Source organism: Lytechinus pictus, chromosome 2, assembly GCF_037042905.1.
Source record: "Lytechinus pictus isolate F3 Inbred chromosome 2, Lp3.0, whole genome shotgun sequence".
NCBI classification, from domain to species: Eukaryota; Metazoa; Echinodermata; class Echinoidea; order Temnopleuroida; family Toxopneustidae; genus Lytechinus; species Lytechinus pictus.
The window spans coordinates 16,138,373-16,161,512 of NC_087246.1; the positions used below are offsets into that span (position 1 = coordinate 16,138,373).

At 34.6% G+C, this 23,140-nt stretch overlaps 1 protein-coding gene across 4 annotated transcripts in view; it reads left to right on the plus strand.

Moving 5' to 3' along the window:
- Positions 1-3,327: 3,327 nt before the first annotated feature.
- Positions 3,328-23,140, plus strand: part of LOC129284231 (cell cycle control protein 50A-like) — a 29,799-nt gene continuing 9,986 nt past the window's right edge. Inside the window, exons 1-10 of one of the 4 annotated variants that reach the window (XM_064111038.1) lie at positions 3,328-3,415; positions 3,861-3,990; positions 8,322-8,455; positions 9,592-9,744; positions 10,109-10,325; positions 11,073-11,207; positions 12,575-12,781; positions 13,188-13,353; positions 17,209-17,232; positions 20,273-20,314. In XM_064111038.1, the coding sequence (XP_063967108.1) occupies positions 3,861-3,990; positions 8,322-8,455; positions 9,592-9,744; positions 10,109-10,325; positions 11,073-11,207; positions 12,575-12,781; positions 13,188-13,353; positions 17,209-17,232; positions 20,273-20,314 (1,208 nt within the window). In that variant the 5' untranslated portion in view covers positions 3,328-3,415. Of the gene's footprint in view, positions 3,416-3,484; positions 3,500-3,544; positions 3,664-3,860; positions 3,991-8,321; positions 8,456-9,591; positions 9,745-10,108; positions 10,326-11,072; positions 11,208-12,574; positions 12,782-13,187; positions 13,354-14,847; positions 14,937-17,208; positions 17,233-20,272; positions 20,315-23,140 lie in introns of those variants that run through there. The other 3 variants (XM_064111025.1, XM_064111019.1, XM_064111032.1) reach the window with 3 other exon arrangements.

A 23,140-nucleotide genomic window follows, 5' to 3' on the forward strand; every position in this document is an offset into this window, starting at 1 on the left:
CTCGAGATTGAGCAAACTCGGTCTGGTGCAGCACCGCCTTATACTATATACAATCATGGAAAGCGACCATTAGCAATAGGCAAAAGGTCAATCTGCATGGGTCCCGTCTTACAAAGAGTTACGATTGATCCGATCAATTGTAACCAGTATGGAAATCCATCAATGTCATAATTTTTTCTTCGAAAAATTTGCACAATATCCTTTGAATGCAAAGAGAAGCACAGTGAACTTTTAAGAAAACAATGAATGCATGAATATACTTCAGAGCTACAAATTATTTTGAACAAACATGCATAATAGATGTTGACGTTGCTGGCCGTCCATAGTTACGATTGATCAGATCAATCGTAACTCTTTGTAAGACGGGGCCCAGAAAATTACTTAATTAGTTGTACTGAAAATAAAAAAAACATTCGAAGGTGTTCACAAGAAACGGGTATGCAGTAATACATGTAATTCAAAATAAGCATGCATATTTACATAAACCATGATAGGAGGCTGTCCAAATTATCTGCCAAATTATCGAAATTTATAATTTGCTTGGAAAGACAGGGAAGGTAGGGGAGAATAAAATAGGTAGTGCAATACAAGCTGGGTCAAGCTACTATCATGACTAAATATTATATACTTAACAAAAAAGCAAGTGCCCAACTAAAACATTTGAACGGAATATTATTTAAAGATTTTTTTTCACAGGTCATGTTATACACTCGTTGAGTAAGTTCTGTAAGAAATGTGAATGATCGGTTCGAGGCATGCATGTGTGATCAAAGTCAAAATGACATTTTTTTTAAGTCACATAAGTTATTTGGGAGGTTGTGTAAGTACGGAGTTGGGCGAATTATGATATTGTGCGTCTTTTATGGTGCTTATAATGTTTTACTATCCATCACCCATGATAACATATTTTCATGGTTGAGTGCGCACAGTTTCTTAATGACGTATCTTCACAGGGGCAGGAAGCGCCCCTCTATAATTGAAAATCACTCATTTAGGGTCTACTGTAAATGTTATATAAGAACATTTTAGCGACACCCCTCACTATTTTCAGAGCCCCCCCCCCCCCCCAATGATTTTCAAATCCTGGATACGCCACTGATTTTCACATAACTCAAGTTCGAATTGATAAATGCCGGACACATGCATTGTCTTCATTTTCAATTTTTCAAGTGTGTTCGCTCAACTGAAAGTGTAAAAATATATAGAAATTGTGTGTGGGGTGATATTGGATGCTAAAGAGCAACATCAAGTACAATAACTTAGATTTACAATTGAATTGGAATTCACCGTTCGATTTTCCTTTTAAATCCCCTCAACATTAGTTTATACTTACTTAAAATGATAACATTTCCTTCATGTATTCACTCTTCCATAAAATAATAAGCGAATCATTTTTTTATTCAGAACTCCCTCGATATAGTGACTATTTTCAAATGATATTACTCAAGGCTTAAAAAAATAATAAGTTTCACCAATCACTAACTCACCTAAGATCATGATATGTCAATGACGGGGATATAAATTTAAAAAAAAGTGAAATGAGGCTTTGTTTCAAGGATTTATTTTTTTTCTGCTCTAAGGTTTTCATGAAAATTGGCACGTGTTTTCAGAGTGACGCTAATTTAACAAAAACACGAAATTAATACTTTATATACGACAAATAGTGTGGCCAAAGCCTCAACTTGCTTCTATTCGCCTATTTTCGAATATTATGTGCTCATTGAAGCACATGCAAGACATCGATATTGAAACTAAAATCAAGTGAACTGTATATGCAAGATGATCTGTGATAGATATCCCAAAGTAAGCAATTGAAATTTAGTCAAAAAACGAAAACCATGCATTGTAAGCCATACAATGTTTCTAAGCGCTATATTGGCCTACTAAAAAGTCTGCAAATGAGATAAATCACGTGATCATCAGAATTACTGGCAATAGCGTACCTAAGGGGGGCAGACTGCCCCCCCCCCTGACGAGTCACAACTCATGCAGGGGACGTATCCCTGCCCCCCCCCTCCCCGACGAGAACGTGAAGACTTTTTTTTTTTTTTTTTTTGCTTGTCAAGTTTTTTGTGGTAAGAAATCCTTTATTTGTGGTTGAAGACCTTTTACCTTTTACGAAATATCCTCCAAAAAATTGCCCCCCTTCTGCAAAATCCTAGGTACGCCAGTGATTACTGGTGTTACTGGTCAATCATAACCTGTCCGTTCCTTACAGAATAATTGTTTTCATAACAATACTTAATATCTGTACAATTTACTATCAATGATTTCAGTAGCTTTAAACTGTTATTGCAAATTTGTTATAAGAAGTCTTTGTTTAAAAAAAGGCTCCAGTTGACTATATCAGTGAGGAATATATCTTGTTTAATATATTATAATACATACGTATCTCACCAATACTTAAAAAGTTGTGAATAGTTTCTGCGCTTTATAAATCTGACAATGAAAATTTAATAATAATAGTAATAATAATAATAATGATGATAATAATACTAATAATGATGATAATAATAATAATATTAATAATAATAATAATGACAATAATAGTGATAGTAAAATTACGAAAAAAATAATAGTGATGAATATAGGCGACATGTATATGTCTTTCTATAAGTTGCAATATTAATTTTAACTGATCTGACTGGAAATAAAGTAATTAACACCAGTTTGATGATTAAACTGGTTTTACTACTTTGCTTCAACATGAATACAATTGATGCAAGTGCATTGTCTCCGTTCGATTTTTATTAGTCCAGATAAGAATCAACTGGCCAAGTAAAAATCTACGGGAAACCAAAAAAATCTTGCTGGTTTTACTGCGGGTTTTACTGGTGCGGACATAGAGATTCATAACTCATCACCCTTTTCCCTTGGCCCTTTCCCACTCTTTTCTCGGTAGGTGGTTGGGCGCATTATGCGGGGCAGTATGGTCCCCAAGAATAGACAGCGGGGGGGGGGGGGGACGGCTCCTGTCCCCCCTAAATTTGAGGTGCAGGGGGCGGACCCCCCTAAAATTTAAATTTCTGTTGATAACCTTTTTTTAATTTTTTTTCATTGTATTATTTTTTTTTTTTGCTTGTCAATGTTGTTTCCTGCGCCCCCCTAAAATTTATGTTGATAACCTTTTTTTTTTTTTTTTTTTGTTTGGTTGTCCAATTTTTTACCTGTGTCCATCCCAAAATTTCAGGTGGACCCCCTAAATTTTTTGGCTTCCGCCGCCAATGTCCTCAAGGGAAGGCGCCTCCTATCTGCATGCCAATGGAAATAGGAATTAACAGAAGAGGTGGGTGAATAAACTTATTTTATCTTCGGTAAGGCATTTATCCTCATTACCAGGTCCATCGGAGAGGTCCTTAAGCCGTTGGTCCACTGGTTGCTTGCTCACAGTCATTCGTGCTTTCTTAGCAGTCAGGTAAAAAAAACCTCGGTAAACCTCTAGTCTACCAGCTCTTCCTGGGCGCATACATGTACGTAACCAAAGCACAACCATAGAGATGTATACTAATTACGCGTTATTAGTATATATATCTCTATGAGTACAACACAGAGATATAAATATCCGGGATAAATATATCAACATGATGAAATAGTTTAGCCTTATTATGAACTGCATAATGTGGTATCTAATTCCAATTGGGTTTTGACAACATTTAAAGTGAAGTAAAAATACATTTGTATTTTTGTAAAATTTTACCCATACTGTAGTCTAATTTTTGTCGTTTTGAAGAATTCTAAATATACTAAATTTTAATATTGAAATTCGGATATTAGTTACAGTATAGTCCATCATTCAGAAAATATCTTGAATAACGTCTATGGAATGTAACCATCAAATAAATAATTAATTATTTCACAAGATGGCGGATATTGAGACGATAGACACTGTCCAAAGCACGGAAAATGACGTTCATCAGAGGCCTAAGACATCCAAATCAATAATTCTTGAAGAGAGAGATGAAGAGGAGAAAGTCAGTAAAAAGCCAGGAAGTAAGTGAATTTATATTTCTGGACATTTTGTAAAATATCTACTTTTTCTGTATCCTGTGTGTACGGTTGCGTCTTCCGCCCTTTTTGCACAGTCCCACACGTTTCAAATTGTGCATTGTTTTCTACTCTAGTTGGACTCGTTTTCACTTGTTTTGTCAGAGACAGAGGCAGCGCTGTAAAGTCACTAGTCTAACCTGTCTCAGTACGTTATGTGACAATTTTGCTTGATGATCAAGGTTGTGGGTGAGGGGGCCTGGGGCCCGTTTCTCAACACCGTCATAAGTCTAACTTCTTGACTAAATCGGAGATAGTGATACTGCATTAGTGAGCTACTTGTCCGCTAGGCGCTAACCGTTTCACGAAGCCCTCTTTACCAAGATCGGGTACAACAACCTCACTAAATATTTATGACACCTCCGAACCTGTCTTAACTTCTTTCTAATGACGTAGTGGCATCACGTGGGTAGACTATGACATGCGAAAGTGCCTAGAAATTTTAAAATTATAATCTTACGTAATCAATCAATCATAGTGGTTGAAATTACATCACAAAACAAGTGGGTTGATGCATTCAATGATAATTGTAAATGTAATACAAAGAAACTATAAAAACTGTTGGTAAACACCACAAAACCATTCATTTTGAAATAGTAAAATGATTTAATCGATAAAGATTCTACCACGTCAGGCCATCCATAACTGAGCTCGTATTTGTTGTTTTCAGACCCCTATTAACAGTTGGATGAATTCTATCTATAATTTATGCATATAATTTGTCCAATATCGTATCTTTCGGTATCAATGATTAAAAATGTTTCGTTAAACTATATTTTGATGACGTTTGGAATCGTAAAAGTCCGTATACAAAGAAAACCGTTATGGTTTACTTTCGTAAACTATTAAAATTGGGTCTCCCGGGGGGTACCCATCTCAACTTCCACAAGTGAATTTTTAGGAATGAAATGAATTATTCATACGGTAATTTAATTTTCTCTGCAATTGAATGCTCCAGTCTTCATGGTCTAAGTATGTATGATGCATAATTCACCTGTGCTATTATTTTGATAAGATTTATTTCCCAATTCATCATAATATTTGCAATTTTGTCATAATTTTTCTTTTTGAAAATTATGCTATTTTGTGACTAAGGCTACGTCTCGGCTCTTTTTACCGATAGTATCGATATCAAGGTATTCTAGTTAGGAAGCCTTTCGAGAAACAGGTTTAGTAAGATTGGAACTAACTCCGTGGTTGGTGGATAAAGATATGACTAACTTGTCCATGTGTTGAGAAACGGGCCCCTGGGAGACAACACCCAAGCCCCACTCTAGGCGACACCCCAATACTTACCCGCGTTAATAAACTGGGACTCCACTCACGCGCATTTGGGCCGCCCTAGCTTAGAACTAAGCAATATTATCTAGAAATTGTTAAACTCTAGTCATAAAATATGTTCTATTAAATAAATTGATAATGTTTAATCGGTACTCACCGGTTCTTTTGTTGCATCTTCAGACCATTTCTCACAATTCTTCGTAAATATTTGCGGCAAATTTTGTCGCCATAGACAGCTATACATCCATCTTTATTAATAAATGGAGCGCCCTTTACGATAGTTGTTAATGCCGCGGAGAAATCGTTAGGCATTTTGGCCTGTGTTCAAGGCGTTCTTTCTGTTTTATTTTTTATATTGAAGATTGTGCATTTGTTGAATAGCGCCGTCTACGTCAGGTATGAGATCGAGTGTATAAATACACTCTTCCAAAATAATTATGATTCCGACCTGGCGCTGTTTAACTTCAATCTCTTTCACCTAAATTAGCGATGAATGCTAGCATTATGAAATATATATTATTAACGTCTGACGAAAAGAATAATCAACCGATCAGCTGACGAGAACGCGAATCACGTGATCTTCATATCAGCTTCGATCGCGAGTCAGAAGTGAAGAGCAACTGCCCAGAAAATCAGGAAAAAGCCGTGAAAATGTAAGTTCCCCTTCATTTCTTTCATTTTTTGTTGTTGCTAACGATGCATTTACACTATAAAATTATAATTTAAATAAGAGAAAGGAATATAGCTTGTACTTGTGATATAATATAGAAATATCCTGTTCTCAGAGATTTCTAACCAAAAATACTAGTGATGTCGCCTATGAGGTCCATACATGTAATGTTTGGACCTCATTGGTACTAGGAGTGCCAAGCCCCAAGGGTTCATTACATGTCGCCGCGCACAGAAAAATCAAGCCATAAAAGTTGTGTGTTGTGGACCCAAGAAGTGAGATCCCAGCACACACGACCCACTAGTTAGAAATCCACTGCCAAACGCGGTTCGTGGTGCGAGGTTAGTATACTAATACTAACCTCGCAATACGTGTGAGTGGGGAGACAATAAATGACATTAAGATGCACATGATCCGATTAGGCCCGTTTCGGGTACACGTGTACACGTGTACACGCACGGTCAAGTCAGTGCACGTGTACTAAATTCCATCACCGTGTACACGGTAGCATCTGCATAAAGCTTGCATGGGACTACAAAATCAGTGAACAAGCTCACAGCCTCACATTAAATCATAGTTCTCAGACACTGCACATATTCTAATTACTAATATGTCAATATATTTCAATTAATCTAGAGTGAGTTCACTTCCAAAATCGCCGATTTAATCCACATACATTCTGGAGACTCAAGTTTTTGTACCACGAAATGGGTCTGCTCCGCCTCCGGTCTCGAAAGTGTTGCTCAATTACACTCATAGCCAATTTGAGAATCACCAATTGCAACAGCGATCATTGCTACAACTTACGTGTTATACGCTCGTACACATGTGCTACAAGCCTACAAACAAACGCTCCTCAAATTGGCAACAAAATAATGAAAATCAATCGATAACTTCAGTTACACTTCATTCTGCAGCGATCTGTGCATGCACGTACGGTACAGTATACAAAATGCGCATCCAACGAGCGTCGGCGCTAGCAGGGCCCTGCACTGATTTTCTTTTGCATTCTTTATTAATTTAATGCGCTGCTAAGCTGAGTAAACTTTTAATTTGCACCAATTTTTGTGGATTGATACTTCAAACTTCTCTGGTAAGCTTTAAAACCGTGACTTAGGCTATATAGACCCCCTTTTTAATGACATGTTGATGCAGGTCCGTGTCGACATGAAAACAACTCGCTCTCAGAGTGTTTACAACGTGTACACGTGTACACGACCGAAAAACACGCCGTGTACACGTGCATCAAAAATGGACTTTCAAAACGGGCCTAGATCCGATTGATGAAGAACTTGAAGGAACAGATTCATTTCCATTTCAATTTCATTTTTGAAAAAAAAAAAATCTTTTTTTTTCTTCGTGTGAATGTCAGCATGAACAGAAAAATTACTTATAAGTTATTGACTTACTCATGTGTACTTTGATTAAACTTTAAAGACTGATGCAGGGAGAGTAGGCAGCTAAAATTAATTTCCTTAGTTTGGAGGAGTTTTTAAACATTTGTTTTTTGCCCTCTTCCTAATCAATGGACAACATGTTACTTCGCTAGCCAAGGCAAGAGGACTCTGTGAGTCTGTGATATAATATGATATTGATATTGTCATCATGGAGCCAAGACACTATTGCAATGCAAAAAGGCCAGTATCGAAACACATACAAGGATTCTCTAGGAAATCCATGCACAATTATTTTGAAGAAAAAAATGGTGTTAATCTGGGTTTTTTTTCCTTAGAGTAGACTCCTAATGCTAAAAAATGATTCAGAATTTGATTGAAAAAAGGTTCATAAATTACAATGAACAGGTTTCTAACCGGCCGGATGTCTTGCTTGTTCCTTCAAAATGTTCCCACGCTTTCTACGTAATGCGTTTGACATGCTTCACGATGATGCATGATCCACATGGAGAGAATTGATGGGATCGGGGCTAATGCTGAAAAAAGAACATGATCCAGTTTATAATACATTCATGAAAAAGTCATGCAGCATATCATACAACTTTTACATTTTGATGACTGGTGTTTGAATTAATCAACTCATTAAAGTTTTGTGTATTAAGCCCAAGCCTGTTTTTTACTCAATATGTGGAAAATAAATTGAATTGATTGTTGTGTATGACGCTTTACCTAGAAATCATGGCATCGATGATTGTTGAAAAAATTTAGCAAATTTGTTAGTTTCATCTGATTTTGATTAAAGAATTTACTGTTAAGCTTCTGTGTTATCATTGAGAACAACTTGATAGGCAGTGTTGGTCCTTTAATTTTGCTTGATGCTATGATATATGTCTCATTTTCAAATAATTCTCTGATTTTTTACATTATGACAGACACAGCCTTCAAGCAGCAGAGGTTACCAGCATGGCAACCTATCTTGACAGCAGGAACGGTCCTTCCAATGTTCTTTCTAGTCGGTATTGTCTTTGTGCCTCTTGGAGTTGGTTTCCTGGTTACTTCTAACAATGTGAGTAGCAGTTTGATAATAGTTTATTCAATCAAAATTCAATATTTAAGATGTTTATTGGCAGTTTAAAACCAAATAAATTTGTCCTCGTACATACACATACTACAAGCATAAGAAAAAAACTCCAACTTTTTGTTATTATTTCTGTAGCATTACATGTATGTAGTACTGTTCCAAAACCAGGTCATTGCTGTATCTTCAGGGACATTGAAACAATTTGTATAATTCCTGAAATAATCTTTAAATTTGAGACTCTACACTGTCTCCAACCTTGTCCTTATTTCATCATCTTTTCCCCTACTTTCTCCCTCATCATTTCTTCCTTTTTTTCCTGGTTTCATTTTCTCTGCCCTGTGAATGTCTTGTTCCTTTGTAGTTTCCATTAAATATATTTTAATATGTATTATGAGCAAGTGCTGGAGCTCTTAGTAAACATTGATATCAATATAGGATTTAATGTAATTTACATGAAATTTGAAGGGGTACTTCAGGCTGAAAATTTAATAGCCAAATCCTGGTTTGGTCTTTGCTTAAGACAAATGACTGCTATTTAGAAATGGCCACTATTGTTTGGTCATTTAAAACGTGTATCATTTGAATCAAGCCAGCAGTCAAATCTATTGCTTCACTTATATGTCCGATGGTCAACTTTCTTTATTTTATGGTAATCATAGCCTTTTTGTAAGTAAACTGGCTCCATGGAAGACCAGCAGCAATTCATTATTGCAGCTGAATATGGACTACCAGCTGTATAATTTACTTTATTTCTTACCTTTTATTATTGTATCTTAACATTGACCTCATCATCTCATGTTATATGTATTTGTATGTACTTTGTATCTGTTATTTTATATACGGAAATAAAACAAACAAAACAAACAAACTTTTATAAAAGGAGTGCTGTCACTTCTGCATATTATGAACTCCTCGATAATGTGTAATTTCACTAGTAAATTCACAATTATCAACTATTATCCATTCCATTGGTATATTAATAAATGCTGTATTCTTTTTCTTTTCACTGAAACTTAAACATTTGTTAAAAAACACAAATATTGTTTTTGTTTTTAAGTATTCTGTTGAGTGCTTTCTTGATGGCTATTTACACTACAAGCACAATCCTATTTTACCTACAGGTTCAGGAGGTGATCCTGGACTATACGAGAGCATGTACATACCTGAATGAAACCAATGGAACAAACACATGTATTGACTTCTACACCTACCCAGAGAATGAAAATAGTTCTTGCACCTGCACCATGAAGTTTGAGCTGAATACTAAAATAGAGGTTAGTCCATAGTTGGAATGACAATTCTTGTGTGTTTGCAAAATGAAAATATTAATGAAAATAAAAATGGTAACAATAATGAATTTAACAGTAATGGATAGTAGGCCTAATGATAATGATGATGATGATAAAAAATACTGATAATGATAATCACACTATTAACTTTATTGGTTATAATGATAAAAAAATATGAACATAATGATGATGATGATTTTAATAGTGTTAGACAGTCATATATTAAATGGTCAAATAAGACATTCCACTTTTGATGATGTACTTAACACTTGTTTATTGTGGTTGTATCTAACTCAAATACTTATATTACTTATTTTCACAAATTATTGTTATTTAAAATATAACTCAGGGTCCCATCTACATGTACTATCGATTGACCAACTACTACCAGAACCATCGTCGTTATGTAAATTCTCGTGATGACATCCAGCTCTTGGGTAAAAACCCCCTCAGTGCGAGCAGTGATTGTAGCCCGTATGACCAGGAGCTGCGAATATACTCCAATACATCACAGGAGAGGATCACGTATGCTCCTTGTGGAGCAATAGCAAACAGTCTCTTTAATGGTAAGTCCAGTCTCTGCACCTGTTTTCATAAAGCTGTTTACAGGTGCTAAATCGGGTACCTGATCATTTCATTCAAAACAGCTAAAGTTGAAATCTGATCATTGCAACAATAATCATCACATATTATTTGAATAGGGATATAGGAAATTAAGTTGAAGAGTTCTAAGCACGACCAACAAAAATTATAGACACAGCAATACATGTGACTCATTGCAAAACTCAAGTGAATTTCATTTTTTTTAAGCACTAGTTGTGGCTGACCTTTAAGAAGTAGTTGATATATGTAAACCTTTTTGACTTGTCATAAACAACCTTACAAAGACTGGAATATGACAAGTCAAAGCACACATATTTGATATGTAATCTCATTGACCAATGTACATTAGAGAGTATCCCATGATACATTGCATCTCAGAGCTGCCAACTGTTATGAAAACTTTGTATTCCGTACTTTTCAAACGTTGGCAGCTCTGTATATCACACACAACTGGGAATAAAAGTGTGATTTTAGTCTGACCTGAACCTCTGAAACACTCATCGGGGGCCTGTTTCATAAAGAGTTTAATACAATTATGATAACTTTTCCATTATGGTAACTTCCATGGTAACATGACCAATCAGGAGCAAGATTTCCATGGTTACAATAATGGCAAAGTTACCATAGTTATAACTCTTTATGAAATGGGCCTCTGGTCTCGTTGAGAAAAAAAAGTTTGATTTCTAACTCTCTTTTCTCCACACACATAGATACCTTCAACATAACCTTTGATGATGATGGTGAGCTTCCTAGTGGTAAGGAGGTCATGCTTGATAGAACCAATATTGCTTGGTCCAGTGACCGTAGGACCAAGTTTAGGAATCCTCCAGGAGATCTTGAAGAAGGTTTGTAGAAATTCTTTAGTGTTAATAGTCAACGTAAAATGCTACTTGGTCTATACCGGCTTTTTCTACTTTTCGTTTGATCTTATCCTGCATGGTCTAATCTTATTTCATATTCAACCAGTTTGTCTAGTAACCATTTGGTCTATAGTCATTTTGTCCATTACCACTTTTGTCTTATTTCTTGTTAGGCGATACCCATTTCATCAAATATCAACTTGATGTTATATACATCTTTTTTCAATTAAATTCAATTAAGTTTAAATTCAGTGTTTTATTTAATTCCAATAAAAATCGATGCAAAGTATAGGATTCAGTAATAACAAATACAATGTACAGTAATAAGGCAAGAAAATGAAAGATAAATCAAGAGAATATATGGATACAAATGACAATAAAAAGATACCATATTGCAATTGGATGGTCATTGAAACCTTTATATGAATAAAGTAAGTCACATTAAAATTTCAAATTCTTGATGTCAAAGATGCCATAAACTGTTTATAAAACAATTTTTCATTTGACTAAGAATAAATTATCATAGACAAAATTATAAATCATCCGGTTATGAGACTCGGTGACTGTTAGACCAAGGGACTTGATATATCCTTCGACTTTGCTCAATGCTACAATGTAGTAAGAGTTAGATAATAAATTGATAGAAGTGATAGAATGATTTTTGTTTGGGTTAATGACCGTATGTCAGGAGCTTTAGTTGAAGTTTGTGGAACACATCCCTTTTCTATGCTCAATACCATAATAGAATCTCCTCATGTAATAATAATCCATTCTAATTTATTTCCACTTGATATTATTAATTTCTTTTTATGAGATTATAAGTAATAACAGAATCCCCAAAATAACCTTTTTGAATGAAAATTCTTTAGCCAATGATTCTGATAGAAAATGAATATTTGCTCATCTATTGGCAAAATGAACATTAAATCTTTCTTATAGATGGACACTTTTCCAAGTTGCAGCACATAAATGTTACTCTACCCACTTGTACCTATCTTTCTTGGCAGTTTTCAGTGTACTTGGTTGTCAGCTACTCTTAATTTTCATTTAACAGTGTTTGACTTGTTTAAGCTATATGGCAGAAGGTACTAGGTCTAAATCTATGTGGATATGATAATGATACACCTTTAAATGGCTCTCTGAAAGGGAAGGAGAGAATAGAGGAGAAAAACAAAGAGAATGATTGGTGTCTTGTGTGTCTATGTGTGACCAGTAATTGCAACCTTTCCAAATTTGTATCTCATATAAAAGTCTTTTATTACATGTATGTCAGATGAAAATATCTTTAGCTCATGAAAATCTCTTTATTGTATTCTAATTGGGTGTTGATAATGTTTCTTGTTTTGCTACAGCATTCAACGGAACAACTAAACCACCTAACTGGCAAAAGTACATATGGGAAATGCAAGATGGCTACAAGAATGAGGACTTTATAGTCTGGATGCGTACTGCTGCATTTCCGACCTTCCGCAAGCTTTACGGTCGTGTTGTAGACCAGCCAAACACAAGGCTAGATAATGGTTTGCCTGTTGGCAACTACACCCTTACAGTCCAATATAGTATCCTTTTGAATCATTGTTTTTTTTTTGGGGGGGGGGGGGGTTAACGTTCAAGCAAAGTAGGAATAGTACTGCTATTAATCTGCCAGTTCGAATAAAAATTTGACAAATTGTAGTTGCTTTTTTTTTTCTTTTGTTCTATTACTGTCCATTGTACAGGACAAGTATCATACATTCGGAAAGTTAATTCAAGGCTATTTTCTTCTGTTTTTTTCTGTAAAAAAAATGATTATATTATTTGTAGCATCTCTCTTCATCATCCAGACTTTAAAAAATAATCAATGTTGCTATATTAGCAGGTGAAATGTAAGGAAACTGATCGTTGAACTGTTAGAAATTGCTCATAATAGCACGTCAAATAGAGAGGAGTTCTTAGTCCTAGTCCTTAACCAACATTAATCTTCAGACTACTTGGTTCACATGTTTGATGGTACAAAAAGCATCGTTCTGACCACAACCTCTTGGTTGGGGGGCAAGAACAACTTCTTAGGAATAGCATACATCGTTACCGGGTCTATCTGCATCGTCTTTGGCGCTATATTTCTCATCGTTCATATCAAGCACGGCAAAAAGTGAGTATATCTCATTGCAAGAAAGTGGCATGCTAATGAATGATAGTGTTATTAATTTGATTTCCCTCTTTTTTTATTTGCTTATTTCATCTTGACTAAGACTGAACCCTTTTGCTTACTCCTTAACTTTGACCATATTTGTAGTTTGGTTTTATATATTGCTATTCCCTTTTCCTTCCTTCTTTTGTTTTTCTTTGATAGATCAGTTTCACTTCATAGAGAAGACACACTATAAAACAGGTGTCCCAAATAGATGTAACTAGTACACTTCAATCAATCATCCTTTGGAATTTATTGAATATTTGTATATTTCACTCAATCAAATCTGGTAATTTACATGCAAGGTATTCCTAGCAGGTGAAATAAACAAGGTAAATACAGAAATCAACAAGTAAAGAATTCATCTCTGGTGTATAGAAATCTACTACCCTAGATATCTCATATACATGAAGGATGAAACAACTACTTAAAATGATATGAGAGCAAAGATACTACAAGGGGAAGATCGGACACTTCGGCAATGTTTTTAAATGCTCAATAAATGCTCATGGGGAAGGGCGCCCACTAGCGTTGAGTCAGTAAATCATCGCACATCGGCATGCTGCTGTGTATATAACATATGGGGAAAATGAGAGAGGGGTTTTTGGTGAGGGCTCAAAATAGGCGCATGGGAATAATTCCACTTTTTATTACCCAGAAATATATTCATCTCAAATTTAAGAAAAAAAAATTGAAGAAAAAGAATCTGAAAATGTAAAAATTGTCTATTCCTTCACTCCTTCACCATTTCTCTCATATGTTTTGTACGCAACCAGATCACGATATGCAAAGGTAAAAAAAGATTGTTACCTACTCAACTCTTTAGGGCGCTCTTCCTGAGCGTTTCATTACGCGGTCTATGTACTGTCCGATCTTTCCCTTGTAGTATCTTTGTAGAGAGTGAAATTTTTTTTTATTTTGCATGAACTGATATAAATAGCCTGTGCCCTGGCTTGCTTTGCATGTTGATGTTACCCTTGCAAGAGAGATTTAAGAATAATGAAAAATATCAAGATAGTCTTTTTAAGTTTTATCAAATTAAATGTCTTATTGTCATAAATTTTTTTCCCGTGACCTTGACATTTTGACACAATGTTTAGTGATTGATTTAGGGCTGATTTTAGGATCGATTGCATCTATCAAAATATGTAGCATTAAGCATTTATAGCATTGTTCATTATCATACAAATCCATTGTATGATCAATCTCTTTGTGTCTTGGAACCGAGCTATATTCTCTTTCATGAGGAATATTTTCTTCCACTTTTTCATGTACGAACATGTTCTTTGTAATGATTTGTTATAACATTTCAATCATAACATATAGTTGATTACATCTGTCTTAAATAATATTCAAATTTCAATGGTGAATATTTGAATAGATTTGATTCTTTTTAAATCTGATTTTAACAGAATACATTGAGACTTTTTAAATGGAATGATTTTCCCCATTTAGACTGGCTGTACCACCTGGACAGAAGCGAAAATTTGAATCATTGTAATTCAACCTTTGATTACAATTCCACTAAATACAAAAAGACGTGGTAAATTTAGTAGTAAATGCAAAAACATCTTTCCTCTAACACTACAGTTCTATATGCCTAACATGGTGATGTGTTCCAATAACATCTACATGTGTGATTTATAGCATTATTATTGCATACTTTTTCATTCAACACATTGCATACAACATGGTTGGGATGGCCAGACAACACATTCAAACTATAGGATCATTGTTATAATGTTTTTCTTTTAAAATTTGATTTTTTGGCCGGTGGCAAAACCCTTGTGACCATAAAAGATCTTGAAATCATTAAAAGTGCATTTCAGTGTATCACTTGGTAAGCCATGCCTTTAATACAGTTCAATTCATTGGGCATTTTTAGCTTCCCCTTTATAATTTTCTTTTTTTACCTAACATACATGTAGGAGGGGTTCAATCCAGACCCCTACTTAATCCCCCACACATACACACTCGACATGAAATAGAATATGTTAAAATAAAGGAAATCTGGTCATCCTGATCAAATTGTATGTTGCGTCAAAATATATTTGCCGGTGGAGGGAGCAATATAGCCTGTAGACATCTTTGTTCTTTGTAAACGAAGTCACTGGTGATTAATAAAATCTTGAATTCTTATGATATGGCAATAGATCTAGCTGTAATTAAAAATAAGTAAATTCTTTATGGTCTACCCAGAATTTATGAAATCTCTCTTTTTTAAAGATTTCATCTTTCTTTGTTTTTCTTTAAAGCAGGCCTAGTTGCTTGGATCGTGATAGCTGTGTAGAAATTTATTGGGTTTTTTGGTATATTGAATTCATTGGAAAATATTGTAAAAACTAATTACATTATTTCTGTATACATATTGTGATTTTGGTTTGAAGTTTATCTATTTCTAGGACAAGCTCATGCAAATCTTTCAGGTTATACAATTACTGCAGAAATATCATTCTAAAACATTATTGTTGGTTAAAGAAAAATAACAGAAAAAAATTTGAACTTGTGATAAGCCAAAACATTCATTACAATCATCAGGACATTATCACATTTTGAGATTCTATTATTGAATGCAAATACATTGCATTGGTCAATTCTGATTAGAAATATTGAGACAAACAGATTTTTAAGAAAAATCTGCATTCAACCTCAAAAAATTATTCCTGACTTTAACACCCCTTCTTCATCTTGTCTGGAACTATAACGATATATTTCCTAAATGGACAACTGAGATCTCTTATTGAAATTAACATGTCTCTATTGGAACAACGTATCGAAGGAATTGATTTCTCAACAGTTCGACAGTTTACAACAATTTTGATTAGGCCTATATTCACATACATGTAGATCGAGAATGAAACCTAGATGCATGTAGTGGAAAGAAAAGGAGAAACTAATCCAAATATAATGATATCCATAGAATACTATTTTGTGCATATTTAATACAGGGCTGAGCTTTGTTTCCAGTTTAAATTTCTTGCAGTTGATTCTGGAAAAATCAACTGCTCAAATACCCTGATCCTCTCTTGATTTTTACAGAAACAAAGGGAGAGCGTTGGCCATTGCATTGCCTGATTGTCTAATATTTACTTCCCAAATCAAAGGTCACTTTGCAATGTGGTATACAATGCACATGACAAAGAACAAGGCACATTGCAAAAGTTGAATCACAATCTAACACTGCTTGGTATATAATTTACATAATTAAATGGGTTGTCATTGACAGTAGTAACACCAATTAGTTTGTCTATTTATTTGTTTGTTTATACTCTACAATAGAATAACTTTGTGCTATGAATGCATGTGATTGATGGGTTTTCAGTTTCAAGCAAGCATACAGATACATGTAGCTAAAATCTAAAAAATAGCAAGAGTGTATTGTGAGGAGATAATTATTCCTTTTGAAATAGAACTTTAAAATGACTCCCATAGAGCAGTGTAGGATATTGTTCTCCATTGTGAATGGGTTTGATCATGATAATTTGATTTGCTTTCAAAACTTAAAAAATAGATTTTATGGATACTTGCACCAAGCATATTCAGCTTGATTTTAGAGGCCTATAAATGTTTCCACTGACTCTTCATTTTGTCAGATAATCAAAGACTGAAATTAAATTAATTTTGTCTTTATTGTAAACTAGAGATCAGTCTTACTGCAAGTCATTTCTACCATGATTTTGTGCAAGCCTGATATGTTTTTTTTTTTTCAGCCTTCTGTTTTATGTATATGATCACTGTCAATAGAAAAGAAAATTCCTTGTTTTCCTATTTTCATCTCACGATCTGTTGTGTATGATTTTTAATCCTTTCATACAGAAATTCCCTTGATTTGGCATTGGCGTAAGCAATAATCATTAACTTTATAGTAGACTGCATTCTTGTTATCATAATTGGCTTCCTCATATTGTGGTGGGCTCTCTCTTTCCTTTTTTTTTGCCATTGTAATATTGTGGTTGTAAATTCTAGTTAAGCTGGTGATATACTGTATCTCATCTGAATGAAAACGAATGCATGATATAATGTATATTGTAGTAGGTACATGTAACATCATTTTTGTATTACGTTTTGATCAATATCCTCCCTCTTTGTTCTTTTTGTGCATGGGTATTGGTGTTGCTCTTGGCTTTGTTTTGTGAGAAAAGGTATTTTTAGTCAATAGTACTAGTTTGATAGGATGTATAATTTTGGTATGACTTTGAGGATATTTTGCCAATTGAGCTGTTGTTTATATTTCTTATTGTGTTAATGATGCACAAAACAAGATTTGTGGCTTGTTTAGTTAAAATTTGATTAATAAATCGGAGGCGAAATCCTGTTGATAATAAACTCTTTACTGTAATAATGAAAATTACCTTTGCCCAATAGGCATTATGTGAAGCACAGTGCTTCAACCTGACACTCAGTTTCTGACTGACTTAGCGTTAGTCAGAATACATGTATATCTACACATCACATACAGTTCTTCAAATATTGACTCACATATTGCGCATTTTACATTTCAAGGCAGATAATTTGACACTACAAGTATGATGCAGATTAATATTCTATTATTTCCACTATTGGGAATAAGCCTAAGTCTTCCAGGGTTAAAGATTTCACACATGCGATGTGGATCTTTATATTATTTGAATCACGAAGCTAATAGCTTCATGTAATTAAAGATTCCATTCATGCATGAGATATGATTATGCCATTATTTTCATCATCATTTTATTTGAATCATTAGAAAACAGTGTATTGCTATGATGTTCATTATTTTTAAAGTCTTTGCAGACTGCATGCTTGGGCAAAAGGATAAGGAAAGGAGGTAAAATAATTCAGTTTGCTTTTTTTTCTTCCAACTTCAAGAGCAGGTGTGCTTCTCTCTTTTCCCTTCACCTGAGATTTATTATGCTCATTTGAATACTTACCTATTCTACATTGTAAGGCGGGCCACACTTTTACGTACAGCTTTCCCTAACTTGAACCCCAAATGTTTGACTGCCACCTGAGGACATTTCATATTAAACAGATGTCTATTTTAATATGATGGGAAGAAATAAAAATGGTGTAATTTTTTGTATGATGTCATGAGGTCTGAGGGTATATGACATCAAGAGCTTTTATGTTGGAGTTCCCCACAATTCCTCTCTAAATGCATCATCTGGGAGGCATCCTCCATAACCTTTCATAGTGTAAAGTTATCTGACAGTCGGCCTGGAGATTCCCCCCCCCCCTTGATTCAAACAATCTATCCTTTATTCTTTTATTGTTTCTGAGCCTTTCTCAAAATGTTTTCATTTTTATTCCCACACACACAATGCGTGAATAATATTACAATTTCCTCATTCTTGTTTGTAGTCAACTTGTCATACTGAGGATACTTTTGGAATGGCTTTTGTGCATGACTGCTTGGATTTTTGCATGATATTGTATCACCAGTATTTAGACAATCAATATTGCCAGTTTTAAATATGTAGTATTTTAATGTTCATAACCGTTCTTAGTGTATTCATGGGAATTTGGTGGTCAGCGATGAGTAAATACTGCCTTTTCTGCATTGATAAAGTACATGTATAAAGATATAGATATGTGATATCTTTGAGTCAATATCAATTCAGTCCAGAAATGAGTCCATTTGTCTTGTATTCTCCACCATGGTATGTAGTCTTCAGCTCCTTGTGGCAAGTTTTTAAAAGATTTGTTCGCCTGAATTTCCATTGAAGAAAAAACAGAAAGAAGAATGATCTTTCAGCTTCCTGCAAAAGAGGTTTTGAGAAGATAGTGATGGGTTCACTTTTATGTTCAGAGCCCGATAGTACAAATACAAGTGCAAGAATATCTGTGATGAATCTGCTATTGATTTATGGTTTTATTAGACACTTGTGATTTGATCATAGTATCTATGTGTGCTTTTTCAATCATATTGAATGATATTTCTTCTTAAATTCCATTTTCATTCAAATTTTTGAACGAACTACATGTATCAATAATTTAATACTTAATTCGATATTTCTTTCTTTTTTCGCAACCAATAAGTAATATTCCTTTCCTAATTCACAACTAACTAGAATTTCTTGCCCAATGCACAACTGATGAGTAATATTTTCTTGCCTTATTCACAACCAGTTAGTAATATTCCTTGCCTTATCCAAAGTTATCCACAACCAATTGGTAATTCACATCTACTTAGTAGTATTTCTTGCCTAAGTTCACAACCAGTTAGTAGTTTTTCTAGCATAATTCACAATCAATTTGTAAATATATCTTGGCTAATTTACATATAACCTAATTAACAACCAATTAGTGATGTTCAGGTAGTTCAAGCCCTGTTACAGGCTTTGCATACATGCTATGATCCCCTTTTGACCACTTTCATTTTAGTCACCCTGCCTTTTAATACCAAACATGTATTATCAACTAATTTGATATTATTGCTATCTCTTTAGTCTATCCATAGACACTTACCCAGGTTTTAGCCATGATCTGATCCCTGTTGTGAGGATACACTTTCTTTCTTTGTAGAATTTCACATTAAAAAAATAAATTCAGGTTGGGGATTTGAGCAGAGCATTTTGAAATCAAATGAGCATGATTTAGAAATTAATTATCAGTGATATTTAAAGTTTTTTAAATATCCGATTAATTTATCGATTTTTATGAACAAAATAAAAGCACGATTTAGCTTTATGAAGAAATCATTTTATCTTTTGCTTTTGCTTGAAATTTATTTCTTTCCTTCAGAAGAATTAGAATCATTCTAAGCAGAAACTCACTTTCCCTTCATCTTGTTATCAGTCGATCTTCTAGTTTTACTAGATGTTCCCTTGCGCCATTGAATGATGATCACTTACTTATCTTTCTTTCTTCTTTTGCACCCAAATAATCGATATTGCTATAGCCTTGGTGACCCAGAAAGCAAGCTTTCCCATGAGTGCCCACAGTCAGTTCATTTTTGCATGTTGGGCCCTGTTACATGAAGCTTTGCAATTAATCATGGAGCTGATTTTTACAATTGATCATACACAATAATCATTGCAATCAGTTGTAGGAAACAGCTCCAAGATTAAGTCCTAAGCTATGGCATTGGGGCCCAGATATACGCATGTTTTATATTTATTTGGTTTTCAGGTTGGTTTTGCAATAAATGAATTTGTTGATTACCGGAACATGTATGCCTTGCTGAGGTATACTCTTTAGAATATATCGTCGGCTGTCATCCGAACCGTCGTATCACTCATACGACGATGCAAACCCATTTCAGAGAAAATTTACTTTTAAGTTTACTGTAATTTTCACAAGTTCCCCAGCCTTACAACATATACACTGCTAGAAAAATGCATGGTTGGAAAGACCAAGACAATTGCTTGACATTGGTATCCTTATTTTTACACAAAACTAAAGGATCAGAGAAAATATCGCAAAAGAGCTACATGATTGTAATTTCGGTTTGAGCGGCTTAGATTTTCACTGTACAAAAATGCCATAGGGAAAACTGACCGCGATTTCAATTAATTAATTTATTAATGGTACTTTCATTTTCTGCAAAAATCTCAAAATTGATTTTTTTTTAAAAACCAAAATTGACTGATATGACGGTTCGGATGAACGGTGACGATATGTGCGTATAATTGTGGTCAGGAGCCACGTGGTCTAATATTGGTTTATGTTATTCTAAGATCAACTTTAGCTTATTTGGTCAAGACTTTGTTTTGAGTTTTTTGGTCTTCTTGTTGTTTGGTCCACTCATCACTTGGTTTAATAACATTTGGGCTAATTGCTATATTCAGATGGTCTAATTTCCAAATTCAATGGATTTTAATCATTTTATAAATTTTTGTATAAATCAGAATTTGGGATCCAGGAATTCTATAAAACTTTTTTAGTACATTTGTACAATATATATTTGCTTTGTGCCATGAACTATGTCATTTCTGATTGAGGCTTATTACTGGTAATCTGGGCTTTTGTGGTGCAATGAGGTTCAAGAGGGAAGTAGAACACCAGTCTAACTGAATCCATCCAGTCTGTTTTATGTTAACATTCTGTACACAAATCTTATTTTTAGATCAATATCGACGGTGAATCGGTACAGTTTCACAATTCAGATTTTAAAAACTGATCTTTCCCAGTTAGAGACCTCCACATAAAATGATCTTTGATTAAAAATAAACAATAAATAGTAAAATTTGGTCTGTATGGTCAGATGTAAGTTTGGATTTGATATAAGTAATCTAAACTGTAAGGTTTTTAAGGTACTCTAAACAAAGGTAGAGTATGTTCTGGTGCTGTGATCATCAGATTAGATGGTTGATCATTTGGTATGTTGTATTGAGATGTTGCAATTTTGGTTTAGCGTCAGTGTATGTAAGGTGTGTGTATGAATTACGGATGAAATGTTTTTTTCTGGATCCTTGTCACCTTTTAAAAACAAATCTGTAATGATTATGGAAATACAATATGCATGTTTGTAGTTTCTTGTGTTGGGACTTGGGAGGCATGGATCCCCCCCTCCATTTTTACCATGAGGCTCCCATTTTGAGCTCATGCCCAAATTTGCTACTTTGTTTTACAGTTTGTATTGGACCTTATTTGAATTTAAAGATCTATTTGTTAGTTTCCAGGGACTTTGGGGTGTAATTCATTTCTCTGGGCTAGCTAGATATTGGTATTTTATCATACTGTAACTAATCCTGGGAGAGGTGATGCCACTCTGCTAAGCATGAAAAAAAAATCAGTTCCAATTACACTGTACACTAGTTATGAGCCAGAAAGTGGGAGGGGTCAGATGTGACTTAAAGGAGAATGAAACTCTTGGAGCAAGTTAGCTTTTGTGAAAGCAGAAAAATCAAAGAATAAGATCAACAAAAGTTTGAGTAAAATAGGACTAGCAATAGAAGAGTCATGAGCATTTGAATGTCGAGATCACTAATGCTATGGAGATCCTCCTGTTGGCAATGCGACCAAGATCTATGATGTCACAGATGAACAACTCTCCCCTTTTGGACACTGAAAATATATCCCAAAACATCTCTTTTTGCTCATTCTAATCATATGACAAATGATTCATCAATGATATAATGTTGTGAAACCTCTGTACTTGTCCTCTCATAAAGAGAACACCTCACCTTGTGATAGACTCTATAAAAGTGAGAATATAAGTGAAATAAGTACTAAAGTAATGAGGGAGTTGTACGTGTGTGACCTCACAGATCTTGGTCGCATTGCCAATGGGAGAATCTACATGGCATTAGTGATCTCAATATTCATATGCTCATAACTTTCTTATTATTCATTCAATCTTCCTCAAACTTTCAACAATATGTTTCTTTGATTTTTCTCTTTGATATGGATTCAGCTGGTTTCAAGGGTTTCATTCTCCTTTAAAGACACCATTCTCACTTCCTTCCTAAAACTAGTTTAACATGTAATGAGAATGGTCGAAGCGATCATGGAAGCATTTTTCCAAACCAGTTCAGAAAACCACCTCGCGATGTAGTTTTCAAGATTGTTTTGCATCGTTAAACTGGTTTTAGCGTGAGGACACAACCGTTCCTCGGGAAGCGAGCGCGCTACTCTACATGACAGGTGTAGAATGCCTATGCTGCGGTAACGAATTTCACGCGAAACGTGTCACCCACTGAGAGTATTTCCATAGCAACAAGATCGCTTTACGTGAAGTGATTTTGAAAACCACTTTTGTGTGATCAAATGGGAATGCTAGCAAAGCGATCTTCCAAACTGGTTTCCTGAACTGGTTTTCAGTAAA